General features: G+C 38.6%; 1 protein-coding gene across 1 annotated transcript; it reads right to left on the bottom strand.

The window, feature by feature from the left end:
- Positions 1-2,266: 2,266 nt before the first annotated feature.
- SPTY2D1 (SPT2, Suppressor of Ty, domain containing 1 (S. cerevisiae)) lies at positions 2,267-20,899 on the bottom strand. Its single transcript, XM_004682991.1, has 6 exons — positions 20,607-20,899; positions 10,335-10,449; positions 7,537-9,060; positions 5,673-5,841; positions 4,011-4,088; positions 2,267-2,838 (listed from the first exon to the last, which is right to left on the bottom strand). Exons 1-6 carry the CDS (start codon positions 20,664-20,666, stop codon positions 2,745-2,747), a joined length of 2,040 nt encoding a protein of 679 aa, XP_004683048.1. The 5' UTR covers positions 20,667-20,899; the 3' UTR covers positions 2,267-2,744.
- Positions 20,900-21,629: the final 730 nt, after the last annotated feature.

Raw genomic sequence — 21,629 nt, 5'->3', positions numbered from 1 at the left:
TAGCTGCTTTTAAATGACAAAATACAAAACTGTAATTATTTCTTAGAGAAAATCTTGGGGATCATATTTTAAAAAGTGAAATTCCAAGTTCCCATAGACTTTCTATTTTATTAACAGTCTTTGAATCTTCTCATGGCACACATGTAAGGCTGCCTGTGACATGTGGAACCCTGGCCTCCCAATGGACATCACTGCATTTATACTTTAGAGAAAAGACAAAGACACATTTTCTGAAAGTAGCCTTAAGAGTGCCCCTTGCTTTGACATAGCAACATCAAAGCAAGTGGGACTGTGCAATCAGAGCCATGTGAGTTTTATGAAAACTACTTTCCTTTCACATCATCTGTTAGAGAATGCTGCATCCTATGGTCATATAACATTACCATCGCGAGATGACATTACTACATTCATGAATTAACATTACCCAATAAAAGGCACATTTTCAAATATTGAATTAATAAAATCTGAAAATCAGAACAGTAGAGGATACATTAAAAATCAAGCACTTAATTTGTAAACTTTGATAAAATAACAGCCTATTCCAGTTTCTTCAAATGTTTTTGAGCTTTTTTACTAGTTGGGAATTGTAGAACGAAATGGAAGACAGGCTTTAGAAAGGCCAAGATAAGTTTTAGACTCAGAACTTTCTTAAAAAAATGAACTACAGAAGTACCCTTTTATAATGTTGAGTTGAATCATATAAACATCAATACTATAGAAGAAAGTATCCAGAATTAAGACAACCTAGACACAATCTGACTTCTTACCAAGTTTTGGAACTATTTTGAACAGTGGTGCCTCTGTACAAATAACTGTACAATATCGAGTAAAGTGCTAGTAAACTTTCAGCCTCCAGAAATCTTTCAGCTATGACAAGCACTTACAATTGCAGATTATAGTCTGAAGATTAAAAATCCAAGAAAAAAAACATTTGGGAGAGAAAAGAAAGCACTTAAGTGACAACAAAGGAAATAATGTTCCAAACTTTTTTTTATTACATGGGACATAACACCACCCTTAATTTCACTGATGCTATTTGAGATGGGTGATAGGCAATCAATAGGACTTTCTGCCACCAGTTAGTTCTATGCGGAGCTTTGGACAGGGTGCCTAAATTCCTAGTGAAGACACCTGTCACAGATGCAAAATGAAAAGCTTACACGTTCAAAATTTGAAACTAAATTCAAGTCAGTCTTAAAGAAATGGTCATATGGTTGTCCCATTAAGAGATGACTATTAGGGCTTACCATCACAGCGGTAATCTATTATGGATTTTCTTGACTACAGAAAACTGAATAAGAAGGAATATTCAAAAAACAATAGTTTGGACCTTGCAGAGTTAAGGATTCTTTGCAGGGCCTATCTTATTTCCTAATCACCACTGTTGAGTGGTATAAGATGGCCATGGTGTTTACTGCAGAGCTATTTTATAAGCTTATGTTCCACTGTTCCCAACCCTTCACACTGAGAATGCTCTTCAGTATCATGTATCATTCTCGGTAGCTGACTTTCCTTGAGACTGGGCTACTCTCAGCCAGAACCTAGGTCAGCTTGATTGGAATTGTTTGGACTTGAGGCTTAAGAGATATCAAATCTATAGTTAGGCCTTACAGATGAGAAGACCATTCCACAGCCTAGTAAAAGACCAGTAATAGGGAAACATCCTTTTCTACCTGGGAAATAATCTCTTCACAGTGCATAGTTTGAAATAAAAGTGCAATATGGGCAAAAGATAAGGTGGTGCTCTTGATACACATACTTGTTTTTGGTATTTGCCATTAATTGTTAGGAAATTTAAGATAAAAATGCACAGGAATTACTATCAAGAGATACAGGCGCACCTTGTATTCCAAAATATCTTTATAATTGGGGGGAAGGAAAAAAGAGGGGAGCCTCACATGTCACTTATTTTTTAAACTATTTCTCTTCCAAATCTAATGTTTGAATAAAATATTTTCCTTCAATATAAAAATGGTATTTTTTAGATAAACAATAAGCACAGTGACCTTGTCTATTTTACACAAAAGCTAACGTAACAACAAACCAAAAAAGGAAAACTTTAAAAAGAATATACAAAATAGCATAACTTGTATTTAACTTGGAATAATTTTTTAATTGCCTAATCACCTAAATTAGTGAATAAGAATGCTCAGCATCCAATCCATGAGTAATGCAGAATGCAATATAATTTATTCTAATTTTCAACGTCACAAAGATGACATCCATATAGTTATAAAGCCTATATATATCATTTTCTCAATCCAAAGACAGGTCACTTTATTGCTGGCAACTTTCATGGAAGGGCCAGGTTCCTGATAAAAAGACAAAATAAGTTTTGGAGCCAGACAGTGCCTGACTCACACATCAGCAGAAATATGGAAGTCAAGGGGTAATCCTTTTTTATTTTCCTTTTTAGAGTAGCAAAGGAACAAGAGATTGGCTGACTGGTGAGTGGCCCCACAGTCGAGTGCATAGCTCATCAGGAGCAAGGCTGGCACCTGTGAACAGTTAACTTCATTGGAGCACTCACTGGGCATTTTATCATCTGCATTACAGATTTTACCCTAGAAAGTATTTGAATATACTTTATGCTCAAATGATAGCCTGTAAATGACAGTATGCATTCCTTCTCCTTGAGTACCAAGTAAAAAACTAAATGATGAGGGGGCTTCTTCAGTCAGAAGGCAGGACTTCCTTATAGCAGATTATCTCTAGAATTTCACAAAAATAAATAAAAGCAGCAACTAATGCCTCTTGAGCTTCTTGGTCTTTCGACGTTTCATTTCTTCTTCTTCACGTCTCATTTCCTCTAAGTCCTCTTGCATACCCAGTCTTAAACTGTGAAAAAAAAAAAAAAAGTGGTTCTCAATACACACAAAATCACTTTCTTTAAAAAGCAAGAATGAAATTTAGGCTGAAGGTTCACATGGAATTTGCTGGTGCCCTAAAAATCCCTCAATCCCTTATTACAAAAAGCCTAGTAGGAATATTTTTCACCTGCAGCCACTGACTCAAGTTATAGTGGAAATAGGACCTCCCATAAAACCACAACACAAAATATGTTAATAATCCCATTAAAGTAGTAAAATGTTATTTTTCTAACAGCTTTAAAAAAAAACAAAACATTTTTTTCAATACACATAACATTCTGCTCTTTTCCCTTCCCAACTTTTTTTTTTTTTTAAGATTTATTTATTTATTCATACAGAACTGGGGTACAGGCCAGAGATACGGAGGGTAAGAGGATTCACCAGGGACAGAGTAGGGAGCAGAACAGGCAGATCGACGAAGTACACTGCTGAGGGGAGCAGCGGGCGGGTCAGGAGAGGTCTGCCACACCATGTGGATCTCCTCCGGGGCAGGCGGGGATCGAACTCATGCGGAGGTGGCTTAAGCTTCTTAGTGCAGTGCTTTAACCAGCTGCGCCACCAGGGAGACCCCCCTTCCTAACATTTTAGTTTGATATTTTATCCAGTTACAGGAAGGGAGAAGAAGAATAAAGATTTTAATATTCTGGGTTGACGCAGACATGAATTATTTCACCAAGTTAATGCTATATAAGCAAAGGAGTCAATTTTTGCTATTACCCAAGAAATAAATTGTGAGGTAGCCAAGCAGGAACAAGACAGGGAATTTAAAATCCCTTATCAGATTTCTGAGCCCACCAGAGATAGTTAGCAAGAAAAAGATGTGTGTGATAATGTAAGGGAAATTAAGGATGGGGAAAGAAAAACATTATTTTGCAAAGGGATCAGGGCGGGGCCTCTACATTTATTGTGTGCCTCCATCAGTGAGACTTAACACTGTGCAGCCTGTATCTGTACTATCTTATTCCTAATATTCCCATGAATAAAAACATTTTACAGATAAGAACACACAGGTTAAGAAATTTGTCTAAATGTTCCTCAGCAGGGATCAGAACTCAGAAAAGCCCTGCTCTTAATGGTGTGACTGAAGCAGCAAACTTTTGGGACTTTTTTTTGCACAAATATGTTAACTTTGGCATTTACCTCTTTGCTTCTTCCTTCTGCTGCTCTTTCCAACTACTCTCCATGTAACGTAAGGCATAGTCACTTTCATCTTTGTATCTGATAAAGAAAATCAAAATTGTTAAAAATTGGATTTAAATTCTCTTGTTTTTAAAATAAACATTTTTATATAACTAAATCAAATATTGCTTAGCAGGGAACAAGGGCCAAAGATGGGTAGATGCAATTTCTGAAGTTAAGACAAATGAGCCCTTACTACTCCCAGAAGGCAACTATTTCCAAACCTAATGTTGATGAAGATACTAAGGCAATAATGCTGATGCATCACCTCCTCATCTGACAGTTAATACTGAAGTACTGAAAAGCATAATATATCGAGTTTCCTTGACTTATAATGGAAGTTTTAGCCTGATAAGCCCATTGCAAGTTGGAAATACCATAAATCAAAAATGCATTTAATATATTCTAACCTATCAAACATTATGGTGTGGCCCAGCCTTCCTTAATGTGTGCAGAATACTGTGAGTATTGCACCTTGTGGGTTGGCTACCCTAATGATCCTGTGGCTTACTAAGGACTGCAGCTCCCTGCTGCTCCCCAGGATCCAGAGAAAATAACCATATTACCTGTATCATAGTTTAAGCCAAGATCAAAATTCAAAGTATGATTTCACTGAATGTGTATCATGTTTGCACCACTGTAAAGTCAAACTGAGAAGTCTAAACAAAGTAAGCTTGGGACCATCTGTACATGAAAATGCTTTTGCACATATTACTCTCAATGGAACTTCACGATCATCATGAGATAGAGTAGGAATGTGGAATAGTGGAGACAGGCCAATAAGTTAAAAGGCTTAACCAAGTACAGATAGCTAGCCAATGACACTACTAACATTAGATATTCAAGTCTGCTTTGGGGAGGTATAGCTCAGTGGTAGAACATTTGATTGCAAATCTGATTTTTAATCCAATTCTTTTATTAAATGTATTTTTTTTAAGACCCTTTCTTAGGCTGGCCTTCTAGTTTCTCATATCCATGGATTCAAAGCACTCTGATAGCTCACTTTTAATATACACTCCATGTAATCCTTCCAAATACAATTCTTAAAAAGTAATTTACTCAAACTTAACCATGACATATTTGTGACTCTTCATTCAAATATTGATCTCTGTATCAGTGCTTCCCAAATCTTAATGTACATATGAATTACTTGGGAACCTTATAAAGCCAATTTGGATTCAGCAGATCTGAGATGGGGCCTGAGAGCCTGCTATTCTAAAAACTCCCAGGTGATGTCAATGACGTAGGTCCCATTCTACTATCCAAGATCATACTTTTGAGTAGCAAAGCTTTTGATTTCAAAGAAAAGCGAGTGTCAGACCTGACCAACATAGCTCTTTCTGATTTCAAAACTAAACTGCTTTACTATCACTAAATATACGTCTTAAAGAAGGACTTTTAATACATTAAAAGTTATTTTTTGGCAACTAACTTTGCCAAGTAAGTACACTAACAGTCTGATCTATTCTTATATAATATTCTTATATATTAAATGTCAAAAGAGAATGTCTAAACAATCATGCAAGGTCCCTAATTAAGAACTGTATTCACTGCCTTTACTCTTAATGTTTGCCCTCCTTTGCATGGGTTATTTAAGTAAAATGTATGTTCATTCAGCCTTACTTTTTGCGGTCATAGCCAAAGATTTCTCGAATGTGCTTGGATATTTCTTCCTGAGGTTCTCCTTCATCTTCAATAAAATCTTCCATTTCAGAGTCATATTCCTCCTCCTCATCATCATCATAATCTCGATGCCTTTTGTAACCACTAGGGAAGGGAAGCCTTTGAGGACCTAAGAATAATAAAGCCATTATTTGTAAGAACATTAAAACTTACAGTAATCTTGACAAAATTCTATGTATTTGGAGATTTGGAGAGATCATTAAGATGGTATCCTCAAAACCAGAGACATTTTGAGCTAGATAAGTCTTTGTTGTGGGGAGGCTGCCCTGTGAATTGTAGGATAACAACAGCATCCCTTACCAGTATCTACTGATGCCAGTAATCTCTTTTCCCTAGTTATGTCACTGAAAATTGTTTCCAGACATTACCAGATTTTTACCAACGGCCAAAACTATCTTGGTTGAGAACCCAGGTTCTGGCTGATTTAGGACCTTTTTTCCCCCCACATCCTTCATAGTACTTAACAAGTGTTTTACAAATGCTTATTACTGTGAAAAGGATATGACCTAGCAATTAGTCATATCCACCAGTTAGTAGGTGCTACCAATGATCATGTAACTTGGAAGAGCAGGTTCTTAACAGACAAGTAACAGGGCCTGGGTGGTGCCTATGATGAGCAGTAGAAAGTCAAGGGCAAGCTGAAACAGTAGCTGGTACATAGTAGGTACTTAATAGATACATGATGAATAAATAATTCAACAAAGGCTTCAAGCTTGTAAATATACTCCAATCCTTGAAGACAGGTTTTACCAATCCTCAAAAATTAAGATGAACCGAACCATGTAAGCATACATACTCACCTTGACTTATAAATGATATAGCTAAGTTTACTACACATGGAGATATTAAAAGGATGAACAGAGGACCCCAGATCAGTGACTTTATCCAAAGACTTCCAAGTCAGGATCATTAAGGGAAGTCTCAGGCACAAGACAGACAAAATATCAGGAGTCTCAGGCACAAGACAGACAAAATATCAGGACAGACAAAATATCAGACAAAATGCCAGACTGCATTAGAGGACACATAACAGATAAATGGATAAAGGTCAGGGGAATACTACTGGGGTATATTAAAAAAAAGAAGATAAAATCTTGCGCTTGACTTTCTGCTGCTTATCGTAGGCACCATCCAGGCCCTGTTACTGGTCTGTTAGGAATCTACTCTCCAAAGGTACAAGATCATTGGTAGCACCTACTAACTGCTAGGTCACAGCTTTTTCATGGTAGTAAGAATTTGTTAAAACATTTGTTAGTTTTGTGGGTGGGCCCTGCGCAGATTATTATACTCAATACTGTATGATTTCACACATGTGTAAAATAAAGCAAACAAAAAAAGGCCAAAAAAAACCCCACCTTATATTCTGACGACAGCATGTTTGTCAGTGTGGAGGGGGTTGGGGAGATAGGGAAAAAAGTAGGTAAAGGGTTTCCATTGTACGGTGTTGGATATACACCAGACTTTTACTAGTGATCCTAACATGGTATGTATAGATTTTGAAATATGAACCTTATTTAAACTTATTTAAAATTAAAATGAACAAATGAAAATGCAGCAAAAACAAACTCTTAAAATATGAAAACAAAATAATGGTCAACACCAGAAGGAAGGGAAATTGGGGAACTGGCCAATTGGGTAAAGGGGACAACTGCGTCACGACGGATGGGAACTAGACTTCTGGTAGAGATCACAATGTGCAGCATATATAGCTGTCAAATTATGTTATATACATTTATATAAAACAAAGTATTCTTTCCAATTTCTTAGTGACCAATTTATTATCTTAGGATGAAGGGCAATTTACCTTGGGTAGATCTGCAGCCAGAGAAGGAAGGCTTCATTCCATTCATCTGTCCAAGGCTGGACCGGCTAATTATATTCTTAGAAGAAATTGTTTCTGAGACAACAGTGCACTTGGGCTTCAGGCCAGGACCTGAGCTGCTAACTATTCGGCCAGGTCCCGAGCTGCTTACTGGTCTTTGGGGGCCTGAAATGCTGACAGTTCTTCCAGCTGCAACTGAGCCGCTTAATGATCGCCCAGGGCCACTAAGTGACTGCCCATGGGGGCCCGAGACACTCACTGGTTGACGAAGGTCATGTGGACGGCTCAAAGGCCGCCCAGGGCCACCAGAGCTGCTCACAGATCTGCCCGAAACACCAGAGCCACTGAGGGGTCGCCCAGGGCCACTTGAGCTGCTTGCAGGTCGTCCAGGTCCACTTGTACCATCGACTGTCCGTCCAGAGGGATTTAAATTACTGACTGGCCTCTTGGTCCCACTGATTGGTCGCTCAGGTCCTGAGCTTGAGCTGCCATTCTGGCGCCTAGCCATGGAGCCAGAACTGACGACAGGCCGACCAGTCCCAGTGCTGGGTCGCCCAGGGGCTGCCCCAGAGCTGCTGCCTGGCTGCCTAACAACTGGACTTTTGGTCTTATTGTGTGGGGTGACCATGGGCGCAGGCTTGGAAAGGCTAGGATGAGATTTTTTGGTTTTGTGCTCAGTAGCAGATCTCTGAGTCCCTTGAGCAGAAGTCTTTGGGACACTTGATGAGTAAGTGCTGGAATGGGGCTTTCCAGTCCCATTGAAAACAGGTCTGTCGTGGCCCTCACGAAGTAGGGGTTGGGAGTAATTGCCAAGTCCTGTTTTGGTCCTCTCTCCTGGCATGGATTTGGATGAAGATAAACCTAAGGGTTTTTCATGGGCTGTGCTGGGTCTGGACTTCTTCTCAGCATGAGGAAGGGAAGTACCCTTGGAAGAAGGATGCTTGTCCCCAGAACCTCTGCTAAGTTTTGTGCCCATACTTTCTTTCTGAGAGAATGCCTTTTTAGTTGGAGGTAGTCTTATATCTGTTTCAGCTTGCTTTTTCCTATGCTTTCGCTCAAGGAATTCTCGCTCCCTAAGTTCTTCGGCAGTCATGGGCCGCTCTTCTGTTTTCTTCACTACCTTAATCTCCACCGGTTCATACTGCTTTTTCTCAGCCAGTCTGAGGAGGTCTGTGAAGTTCATGAGTGGTGGGGCACTTTTAAGGGGGACCTTTGGTTTGCTTTCAACTTTGGGAGGTTCTTGCTCTTCCTCATACTCCTGCTCTAACTCTGCTTGATTATATTCTAAGAATTCATCCTCTTCGTCCATCTCATACTCTTGGTCTGCTCCCTGGCTAGTGTGGGTTTCCACTGTCTGCCTCTTCTTTGATTTTTCCTCAACAGGAATCCCATTGTACCCATGGAAATTATCCTTTGTCCTCTTGGCCATAGCTCTTGCTTTTTTGTCATGTTTCAGCTCAATACGCTTTTTCACTAGCTCTTCTTTTCTCCTTTTCTCCTCTAAGGCTACAAGGGAGTAAGAAATAACATTATTTCAAGGTATCAAAATAACAGTATGTTCCTCTGCAATCAGTATATGTGTAAATACAAACAACAAGCAAGTTACAGTTTGAAGACATCGAGGAATCAAATGAGGAAGTCATTTGAACAAGTATCAATTGAGCCACCTTCACACAATGAGTGGATCACATGTGTTTTTCTATATGACTAAGCAAGAAAGGGTCTTGGTTTTTAGGTTTAAATATAGAAACTATGAAATACCTCATGCTAAAGTACCACTAATACCCAATTAATATAACTGGTGAGTCAATCAATACTTTATTTAATGTTTCCTTGTCATTTGCATGTATTAAAACTATTTGAATTTACTTATTTGTATAAACTCTTCCTAGTCTAACTTTTTAAGACAGCACTGCTAATAAAAGATACCATGCACATAAATGACCAACATAAGAATATACAATGCTAATGAGGAAGTTAGGTTGAGATTAGGTGACCAGGTAGTCAGGGTGTCCTGACTCAGCAGAAACTGAGTGTTCAGAAAACACTCAGTGGAAGCAACAGACCAAAGCTGGTTTCAGGACAACAGATCAAGTAACCTGGGAGATCTCAACCAATCGAGAGACACACTGCTTAGACACCCAATGCCTAAACCCCACTCCTTGCTCACCATATCCATACAGGCTCCTGCTTCTTGCCCCCTCAGTGGCAACGTGCTGGGGACTCCTCTCTGCTCAGGGAGCTTTACTGTCTTTTTTTTTTTTTTTAAGGTTTATTTATGTGTGCAAGAGCTGGGGGCTGGGGTGTAGGCCTGAAGTGTGGAACATGAGAAGATCCACCAGGGACAGAGTGGGGATCAGAACAAGTGGATTAACTGAAACACATTAGCTGAGGGGAACAGTGGGTGAGATAGGAGAGGTCTGCTGCGCCATGTGGGTCAGCTCCCTGACCAGGGACTGAACTCTTGTTGCAGTGGTTGCTGATAGCTTCATAGTGCTAAGACTTAACCCCTTGCACCACTAGGGAAGCCCTCCTATCCTTATTTGACAATAAATCTCCTGCTTTTCTGCCTAGCTCTGGTCTCCTTGTTGAATTCCTTCTTCACTGAGAAAAGAATCAAAAGCCCATAGAGTCTAGCACAATGCTATAAATATGGTACAGATGATTTAGGCACAACAAATTCATTAATCTGCTGTATTATTATAAACATCCACGGGTTAAGTGCAACTAAGTTGTAAAGGTAGAAACCTAAAATTGAGAATAAAGTCATATAATCACACCTTTTTTTCTGAGCTCCTCTTCTTTTCTTCTTAGAAAAGCTTGTACAGCTGCTGATCGGACACCCTTAACTTTTGGGTCTTTTTTGGGAGGCCCCACTGCCAAACTGTACCTTTTCTAAAAATAAAAACAATAAAAGTTGTAAGCAATTCAACTTTCAACTTTAAAAACATCTACTAAGTATAAGGAACTGTACCAGACAAAAATATGCTGACTGAAAAACCAATACTGAATAATTAAGAGATCATACAAATTAAAATTTAGCTATAAAGTTTTAGGCTAATTATTATAGTGTACTACTACTTTTAGGTGCAAACATTCTATATAACACTAAAATGAACAAAAAGCACTATTTTCAGGCTATTTTCCCAAAAAAAAAATACTTGGGCTGGGTGACTAAAAAAATCATTTAGTATAGATGTTTACAATCTGATCAAAAATTATTTTCCTCAGAACTAAGCATTTCAAAGTTCAATTTTCAAACAAACAATACACTATATACCCTCAATTGTTTTCTCTCCCTAGTACTCTACTCGTAATGATTTTCTAGTAGAAACTAATAGGTAGGCAGGTCATTCTGCTTACAATATAACTGGCAAAGTTTAGGGCAAAGTGTTTCAAAGAAATCTAAGCAGTAAGAAGAGCTCAATTTTTGCTATCTTTTAACTGCTATTCTATGTTCATTAAATATTAACTTGCCATACAAACTATTTTAGACAGGTTTCCATATCACATCAAAGTGGCACAGATGGTATTTTTCTGGGCTTTTGCTTTTTTATGTAGCTGTATCATGAGATGACTAAAACTAGAATAATGTTAATTTGAATTATGAAAGGAAAAATATTTCCATTTTGTCAGTACCATTAGTGAACTATGATAAATAGAGTAACTCGGACCAGGATGATTCAACTCTAATAAGAATGTAGGTTAAGTTCATTAAATTTATGGACTAGGAAATAAGATTTTTAAAGAACTCTCATCTTTTTAGGCAGATGCCAGTTTTACCCACTAAACCTATTGCTGTGCTAGTTAAACACTAACTTCTAAGAACAAACTGAGCTACTTAGAAATCAAAAAAGTGATTTCCAAAAGTGTGTGAAATTTCTGCAGGAAAGCCAAAAGAGCCATGCTTACTAAACAACTGCCCAAGAAAAGATATCTTGAAACAGGCTGGATGTTCTGAACAAGTCCACAACAAAACAGCTGGGTCAGGCAGGCCCTAATCAAACCTGAAAATCCTGCATGATAGCAACGCTGAGTCCTGACACATCAATGACACAGAGAAATCCCAAAGACAGCATCCACATTTGTCTCCCAGTCATTTTAGCTGACACGTAGTGAGACCCTTAGAAGTCCCTATCTTTGTAAATGTAGTTGTACTCCCTCCCCATAGTAGACTGAGGCCCAATATTAAAGGAGAAAAGGAGGGGAAGCGAGACTAAGGAGAAAGAGTAGTGGTAATGTGTGCCCAACCAGATGTACAGAATTGTTCCAGCTCACAACAGTTTAAATATGCGTTCAAAAGCAAATACTAGAATACTGAAATATTCCATAATGGAGGGCCACAATGGATATGATTCAAGGTGCATAAGACACAGATAGCCTTTCACAAGCAGAAGCACAGACTTACTCTACCCCATCTTATCAGTAACTTGGAAAAGGAAGGGCAGGGTTTTATTGGCAATACTTAATTAACTCTTGTCCCTGACAACTGTAGAGTTCAGAGCCTTGTCAAATCAAAGCTAAAACAGGATTTCCCCCAGAAAAATGCCAGTATACATGTTAGTGCTAATAATTTAAAACAGGTTCATTACCTAGCTGTTACAGCAACGAGCACTTCCTAATTTGACTTTAGGAGAGAAACCTGATTTCCTAACATGGGGCTTCAGTAGAAAGACTATGAGCTTTGACTAGCAGAAAAGTTACACTTAGCTGAATACAGGTGCCCAAAGGAAAAACAGCACTGCCAATGGGACACAGTCTAATACTCTAATGGTAAGTCAGTCATTCACATACCAACTTCATGATTTTGCCCTCTTAATATGCCATTTGTATTATTTACTAATTTAAGAAAAACACGTAACAATATAGCCTATCATTATAGCTTTAACTCAAGCAATAATATCCATGAAATGACTGGCCTGAAAGGCTGTACTTTCTAGATCAGACCAATATAGTACTATTTTAAAAAATCTGAATAAAACATTGTGCATCACTTAAAACTATGGGATAGCCCAAGCATTATATGCAATACTATAGGAAACATTAAGAAACATAAAGAAAAGGTGAAACACAGCCAAAAAACAAGAGAGGGGGTTCAGGAACTCTAAAGAGAATTACAAAAACCATGACTAGCTTTTTTTTTATCCATTTGTGCACCCATTTCCATCAATTCATGCCAATTTCAATTTCAGGTTTTAAAAAATACCTCTAAATATCCTTAAGGATCCTTATGAACGCTAGCCTCACATTTAACCTGACAACTTTGTACTTTTGTCCTTTCCCTACGAACAGAAGAAATTCAATAAATTTACAAAATGTGTATTTCATGGGCTTGCTAGGAAACATTTAAGTAGTTCAAGGTCCTGTTTGTTAAGTCTTAATCTTACTCATTGACATGAACTGAGTATTACTTAATAGTTGCCTGCATTTCCCATAGCTTGAAAATTTTCTCAAATGCAGATTCTAGGACAAAATTAAAATATTCTCTTAGGCAAAATTTAAGTCATAAAACCTAGATGGGAGAGGGGAATAGTTGAATGTCCATGGATGATCTTTTAACATTTTTACTGAGATGTAATTCACACATCATAAAATTCACCCATGTGTATGATTCATTGGTTTTTAGTATGTTCAGTTATGCAACCATTTCCACAATTTGATTCTAGAACATTTTGAATCCCTTTAGACAGTCATTCCTCTTCTTTCATTCCCCGCAACTAATTATTTTGTGTCACTATGAATTTGCCAATTTTAGACATTATATAAATTATGTAGATGTGATTATACAAAATATGTAACTTTTTAAAATTTAGAAACCCCTCAATGTCAATTTGATTCTACTATTTGATTTAAAAGATCTAAATCTACATTTGATTCTACTATTAAGTTTGAAAATAAACACTTTCAAAGAGAATACCTTTTGGAGAATGTTCTATAAATTGATTCCTAACATCTTTCAACAAAAAGATAATCTTTCTGTGGTTTAACTAAATTTGAGAATGATTAGTTTCTATGGCCATTAAATAATTTAGAAAGGGCATAATTATTTTGGAGTAAAAACAGCAGAACAGACCTCGTTTCAAAAATTATGTAAGTGATATATAAGTAAATTTTCTTATAAATCTGAGTTAATTTAAAAGGGGATGTAATTCATTCTTTTGTCAGTAAAAACTTTCTAATAATTTATATAAGGTATATATTTGTTTTGCTCAAATAAACCTTGGAAAAATCTGAAATCACAAAGTATATGACTGTGATGATCAATTTTATAGACTATGGCATTTGGCTAGTCAAGCAAACACCAATCTATCCAGTAGCAGTTATGACGAAGGTATTTGCAGATGTCTGCAACCAAATGATTTTAGGTAAAACAGATTACCCTTCATAATGTAGGCAGGCCTCATCCTGATTGAGGCCTTAAAAATATTTGTGTGTGTGTGTATATGTAAAACTATATATGCGTGTGTAAAACTATATATACACACGCATATATAGTTTTACACACGCATATAATTTTATATAAATATATATATAAACACACACACACACGTAAAACTATATAAAGGTGTGTGTGAGGATTCACCACAGAGTGGGGAGCAGCAGGTGAGACAGGTCTGCTGCACTGTGTGTGGGTTAGCTCCATGGTTGGGGATGGAAGTCAAACCTTAGTGGGGATAGCACTGAGACTTAGTCCCTAGGCCACCAGTGAGACCCCTGACTGGAGGTCTTAAAAGCAGTCGAAGGTTTTAAGAGGAAAAACCGATTTCTTACGGAAGGAATTCTAATTCAAGACTATAGTACTTTTTCTTGCCTGAGCTCCCAGTCTTCAAGTTTACCCCACAAATTTCAGACTTTCTGAACCAATTTCCTAAAATAAAACCTATTATTTGTTTCTCTGGAGAACTCTGACACTTAGCATGTTTTCAATGTTCATTTCAATGTTCATTTTGTAACACGCGTCAGTACTTCATTCCTTTTATGACTGAATAACATTTCATTGTATAGATATACCAAATTTTACTTATCTATTCATCAGTTGATGGGTATATGAATTTTTAGGCCTTTATAATTAACGCCTCTGTGAACATTTGTAAGTTTTTGTGTGAATATACTTTCATTTCTCTTGGATATATCACTATAGATCTTCCTAATACTGTGCTGGCTAAATCTTTCAAAAAGGCATTGAGTTAGACTCTGATAGCAAAACATCTGTTGTAAAAGATTATTAATCGATATTCCTCTATGCCAACACAGAAAGTCCAATAAAAACTGTTTTTTTAAGAACCATGTTTTGTTTTGCCTTGTTTTGTGTTTTAAAGCTCAGGCAAGGGTTATATTATATTATATTTAATAAAGCAGAAGAGCAATTTGGCACTTTCTCCTGCATCAGATGGTCACATTTAACTCTAGCAGCTCTACATCAAGATGTCCCCACCAATTCTGAATCTGATTCAAGGCACCAGGCCGTTTCATTGTTCGAGCTTCATGAAAAGCAGCTGGACAACAGTTTCTTTCACCCTGAGTGTATCCATTTTGTTACCCTGCAAGCCAACTCAGTAATTCTGCTGGACTCCAGTGAATGATCCAGAACAGTGAAACTTATGCCACTTAAATCAGAGATTTTGCCAGGATATGTATTTCTGAAACCAAGAGACCTAGAAGATATCAAGTCCCTTAGAACATCTGTGCACTGTATTGAAATTATACTGTTATAAGCAGATTAAGAAAATAAGGAGCTTTCAGTACCGAAATAGGTGTTCACCACATATATGCTGGCATCAAACCCTTCTTGAATGTTGTTCCTCAGTTAGGAGAGAACATATTGTAATTGCAGAACATACACATTTCTTGATGATTTCACATAAGTTAAAAATCTATTATTGGTTAGATCTAGGGGTTAAGAATTTTCAAAGAATACATTCTTTAAGAGTTACCACACACTTCAGTGCTGAAATTTATAAAGTATACATACATTTTGGTTTTTAATGATATATGCTTGAAACTTCCTTTAAAAATCACCCACATTTGGAGAGGGAAGTGCACTGGACTATGGTGATGGCACATGGGTGATATGGTGATGGTAAGTACATGGGGATTACAACTGAGATGGAAAAATGCACAAAATGAGGTAAAAATAAACTAGTATATATATATATTTAAATCACCCACATTCCCAATATTTTCCCAAAACTTTGTAGTCAGGAAATGAATGTAGACCTAGAAAACCAATGGTAGCATCCCTGGGTGGCCAAGAAGGTGAAAGTAAAGCAACCAAAAAAGCAAGCCGTTTCAGAGTTAATATTACTTGTGGCATACTAAGGGGTTAAATGTAAAATTTACTTACTGTGTTGATGAAATCTGAGTGTCTCTAGTCCAATGTGTATGTTAGAAATGCACCAACAGAGAATTATGTATTCAGTAGTCACTTGACCACTCAGTTTGCAACAGAGTCGGAATTAGAGTCTAGATCTCTTTACTCAGGTCTAAAAGTATTCCTGTCCCACTTACAACATGGCTTACTTCTCAGTTATCTCCAACACTTTTCATATTTAGCTCTAACTTCAATTTTAATGCTATTCCCTAATTTCTGCTTGCCTCTTGGATAGTGCCATTACCTCAAACAGGTCTATCATTGAACTTTCAATCTTTTCTCACCCTTAGACTATTTCTTTTTCTTGTTCTGGCCTGAACTGGGGTACAGGCCATAGGTGCAGGGGAGGTGAGAGGATTCACCAAAGACAGAGTGGGGAGCAAAACAGGCCGACACTGATGAGGGGAGCAGCAGATGAGACAGAAGAGGTCTGCTGTGCCCCCTCCGGGGCAGGGGATGGAACTCACACTGAAATGGGTGCAGCCAGCTTGCAGTGCTGTGCTTCAACCCACTGTGCCACCAGGGACAGTTTAATGCCAACATAATATATGTGGTGAACACCTATTTCGGTACTAAAAGCTGCTTATTTTCTTAATCTGATTGTGACAGTATAATTTCAATACAGGGAACACATATTCTAAGTGACTTGATGTCTTCTAGGTCTGTTGGTTTCAGAACTATTTAGACTTATTTCTTATAACCATACTGGGACTTTCTCAAACAGGCTGTAAATATCTCAGTATCCACCTGTTCCCAGATACTATTGTTTGGCCTTTAAATAACTCATCAGATTTTACTGTACATGAGAAGTGTCATCAAAAAAGTCAATAGGCTTATACTGCCTAAGCTTTAATAGACTGGGATGGGGGGTGGGTAGGGAGCTGGATGCGTTCAGGACATAAAGATGACAACCTTCCTCACCACCCCATATCCAATACATCTTCTTTAATAGAACCGTGACTAAGAACAAGAACTCTGGAGTAAATCCGCCAGGATTAGATGCTCTGCTCTACCATCAATAGCCCTCTCACTTTATTAACTGTGTGGCTTTGGGCAAATTTCATCTCTCTGGGCCTCAGTTTCCTCAAATTACCTTCCTTACATGGCTATCACAGTGATTACATTAACAAACATAAAATTCTTAGAACAGTGCCTGGCACAGAGTAAGTTTTATAAATGTTAACTGTTACCATTATTATTCAGAAAGAGATCCCCTAGGTTACAATGGGGAAGAGAAATGACAGATACTTTTGTGGAGACAGTAGTTTCTAAAAGACCCTCTCCTAAAACGTGCTCTATATTACAAACCCAAAGCTACCCCAGTCACAAGAAAAAGGCATTCTTGATTATGCAATTAAAATCAATTATAGATCAAGGGTTACAAAGTGACTATCTGAAGAAATCTGTTGGACCAGACTGTTTTTTAAAAGGAAACAAATCTTCTATAACAAATGGTAGGCTTTTTCTGAACCCAAAGGAGCTTGACACCTATCATTTTGTATTCAGACTATGTCAATAATATATAATCTACCTGGCCTCTGAAGATAACTGAATTTACCACCCCAGAAAGTAGGTGGGCTTCATTTTCAGTAATTAATATTCTTATCCTCAAGGTGCTATATTGAGCGCCTCCCCCCGCCCCCACCGCCCCCCAATCCACTGTCCAAGTCCTTTTATATCTGGCACCACTTGAAGGCTTCCCTTTTATTTTTTTGGTTGGTAGGTTACACCAGAGTAACAAGGTACCTTATCTGGCATGATTTTCACAATCTGACTATGAGGATCATGTAACTTGTTTTATGCACTAGAACGCATAATTACAGATACTAGAAACCTACCAGAATTCACCTTCTAAGTTCTAAGTCTACCAGACCAAGGCAACCACTCTGTTTTTTGTTAGAGGAACCCAGAAAAATCTTAAGTGAAAAGTTAATAGAATTCTCCTTTAAACAGCTAGGGCCTCTCTGCTGATGCAGGGGTTAAGCCTTAGCATTATGAAGCAGTTCGATTCCACAAGAGTTCAGTTCCAGGCCAGAGAGCTGACTCCCTGGCACAGCAGACCTCTCCTTTCTCCCTCACTGCTCCACTCAACAGTTTATTTTCAGTAGACCTGCCTGTTCAGCTCCTCACTCTGTCTCTGGTGAATGCTCTCATTTCCCCCTACCCCCACACCTCTGTCCTACCCCCCAGCTCTTGTATGCATAAATAAGTAAAATAAATATTTAATAAATAAATTTAAGCAGCTAATAACAATTACTGGTTACATCACCTTGGTCAGTTGTAGCTTGTACTTCATTTTCCAGTGGGAAACAATTGTGTGCTTAATTTCTAGGCATGATGCAATCTTCCTTTTGTTTTAGTGAAAATATTAGAGGTAACTATTTCTCTTTAAAAATAACAGAGATGTTTCATTAGGGAAACACCCATTGTTTCTCAAGTCATATATAATAGCACCTTCTAAAAATAAAGCCCTGCAAAAAGTCTGATTTGTCTGTTTTGGATTTTTAGTTTTGGACTAATTAGCCTAGTCATTTTATTTCCTTTCTGTAGCAAATGTCTGATACAGGAACCTCTGAAGACTGAAATATGAATGCTGGCTCTGATTAAGGATCTAAATGGAAGGTGAGAAGATGGTTAAAAGGGGAAAATAAACCAATCTCTAGAGAGGGATGGAGCTATGGCTGTTAACTGCTGCAAACCCTCTGTGGTTCTCAGGTCATCAATCAAGCAATCAATCACATAAGTCAAGTAGGGTGTGTATGCTAGGGCTTGATTATTGGTTTACAAGGCACTACTAACCTATTATTAATCTGTAAAATATGTTACATTTCACAATTTAAAAAACTGGCAGAGTTCAGTCATATTAGTCTATTTCTTTTTTAAAATATGAATAAGGCAAATGTTAATGTATTTTAAGTATGTGGTGTGGGCATATAAGGATGTGTTGGCATTCTGAATGTTTTATTAAGTGTCCCAAAATTTTAAAATACACACACGTTGTAGGACTCTCCTGAAACACCTAAAAGGGTGCAGAATTCTGCAGAAAGAAAGCAGTTTTCCTGCATGTTATAAGCACTGTTTGCACTGATGGAATGTTCTGAAGAGACTTTAATCTGATGAATTAAAGAAAAAAAAGAAAAAGCTGACCAAGGATTACATTTAATATTGCTCTATTCCTCAAGAGTTTGTGATGAATTTTTGGCTGATGTAAAAAACAAGCAAACTATAATTCTGCTAACAATCTTCTAGGTTTACTATCTTAGGGGAAGTAGATAAACTTTCTGAAATATAAACATTATTTTGAAATATGCTCTAGGAATAGCTGCTTTTTGCCCAGCAGCAGCTGGTTTTAAGACAAGAAATGACTAATTTAATAACGATTACTTCAGATATTCCTAGTTACCAGTTAGTGTAATCTTTGACCTCCACTAAATTTAACTGCTAGAATGAAATACGAACATAAATATGCAAAGACGAATGGCTATGGAATCCAATATTGACTTGTCTAGGAAATTTACAGGTGCAGAAAAGTAATTCTGTTGTTTGAGGTTTCAGAGCCTACAGCTTCAACCTGAATAGCTAAAAACTCATGTCTTAGAGGAATGCTTATTCAGAACACTTGGGATGGAAGATGAATATATATTTGGGCAAGAGCAAACCGATGGGTATCAGTTTTGTTTACGAGTTATTTTACCATCTTCAGATCAGTATGTTCAAAAATGTAAAAGAATGGGCCAGCCTCAAAAAAAAAAAAAAAAAAGCACAGAAGGAAAAAAACAACACATTGCAAAAAAAAAAAAAAAGAAAAGAAAAGAAATGCAGAGCACATTGGGGAGCTCAATAAACTCCAGTTGAATTGACTTTAATAGAGAACTGTTTGAGTTCCACACCTCACTGCTCAAACCGCAGGTATCACAATGCAATTTACTGGTTTACAGCTGTGCTGCGGGAACCATCTGAGGATCCAGAAATGACTATTTATGCAAAACAGCAACAACCACGCAAACCAGACACTCTCCACTCTTCAGTATTTAAAGATCTTACACTGCTCTGTGAATAACAACGAGTTGGCAACTATCACTGGACAAACGGGACCTAAGTTTAAAACAAAGACAACTGTGGAAAATCACATGTAAACAAAGCTTTCGTGGAATCTGCTCCACTTCCTTACAAAACTAGGTGCTAACACTCCTAACGTGATAATGCACTTACCTGGCGGAGTGGGTGGGGCCACGAGTCAGGAACTAATTCTTAAAGATCACTAAATGCTTGACCTGAAGATCGGCGGAAAATCAGCCGAAAGACTTTCATAGTCCAAGTCCCTAAAACCTCTTCAGACCCCAACACACATACATGCTTCCACCTCAATCTACGAGCTGAAGTTTATGCCGTAGCCAGAAAGCGCTACCACCAGATCCCACTATGTACCAGGTACGACTCCACTCATCAGCTTTCACACAACTCTAAAACACCCAAAGCGGAAAGTCCGTGTTGCAGAGGCAATTAAGTGAGAGAAGAGCTGCTCGCCTCGCATCTCCAGCACCTCTTCACCCTGTTTCCAAAAGCACACGCCCAAGAAATAGGAGTCCTGGAGCGGATAGGCGAGTCCCCGAAGTTCCACGGGCCACACACACAACTTGAAGATTAGGGTCTCAATCAGTGGCGCCTGGCTGGTACTTACCGGTACGTTGTTGACACCTTGTCCCTTGGAAGCTATCAGGAGGATTTCCCTGAAATCCATGTTGGCCGAGGCGGAGAGACAGCCAGGCTCTCGGAAAGGAGTGATATTGCGTCTCACCGCGTCGCCCAGCTACAGCCGAAAGGACTGCCTCGCCGAGCCCTCTCCCACCCCTCCAGGGTACGACCACTTCCGGCGCCTTCCAATGCCGTCTGCCCGCCCCCTTTCCTTAAGCGGCCTATATCCTTTCAGGCCCACCACCTCGCTGGGGAGTCCTGGCGTAACTTCCGCTTCTAGCTGGAGACACGTAGAAACGTGATACGTGGCTGCTGGCGTCGGCTCAGAGGGGCGGGACTAAACACGCTACTGGCCAAGGAGACGCGCCCTATAGACTGCAGGGTGTGGCTTAGGGCGAGAGCCGTTTCCTTGGCGCCCGGGCATCTGTGCTTCAAGTGGTTTTTGCACTTTATGAACTCTGAATGGGAAAAGCGGGTATGGTGGGGGCTTATCTACCAGGCCTGGGTACTCTGGTTGTCACGGGTAGACGTTTGGGCTCGAACTAGCGGAGAACAGAACCAACTGCTGAACCAACGGCTCTGGAACCGGGAGTTATGGTTACCGGTTTCTAGGCGCTTGCGAAGCCGCGCAGGCGCACACGACACCGACTGGTACTGTCTTGGGTACACCTTACTCAAGTCCTGGTACTTGGTTGTATGCTCACCTCCTACACATATGCACACATATTGTGTCTAAACGCATATGCTGACTGCTCGTAACCCATTTAAATAATAAGGTGAATGTAGTCAACAAGTTGTGTTTTTGCTCAGTGGATAAATGAATACCTCACATGCTGACCCCACCCGAGATTTATGACCAACAATATTCATCGGTAATCCACTCATGGCTTAATCCTTTTTTAAAAAAAATTTTTTAAAAAGATTTATTTATTTGTGCATGCAGAACTGGGGTACAGGCCAGAGTGTAGGGGGTGAGGATGTGTTGGCATTCTGAATGTTTTATTAAGTG

This window comes from Condylura cristata, unplaced genomic scaffold, assembly GCF_000260355.1.
Source record: "Condylura cristata isolate star-nosed mole 26May11 unplaced genomic scaffold, ConCri1.0 scaffold00015, whole genome shotgun sequence".
NCBI lineage: Eukaryota > Metazoa > Chordata > Mammalia > Eulipotyphla > Talpidae > Condylura > Condylura cristata.
This window is presented reverse-complemented; position numbering and strand designations above follow the sequence as displayed.

What these genes read in the sequence shown, in the direction of transcription:
- SPTY2D1 (XM_004682991.1), bottom strand. Translation starts at nt 20,666, where the DNA reads ATGGATTTCAGGGAAATCCTCCTGATAGCTTCCAAGGGACAAGGTGTC. An exon ending in TGGCTGCAGATCTACCCAAG is followed by an intron (nt 5,842 to 7,536) that starts GTAAATTGCCCT and finishes TATTATTCTTAG; the next exon opens with GTCCTCAAAGGCTTCCCTTC. An exon ending in CAGAAGGAAGAAGCAAAGAG is followed by an intron (nt 2,839 to 4,010) that starts GTAAATGCCAAA and finishes TTTTTTTCACAG; the next exon opens with TTTAAGACTGGGTATGCAAG.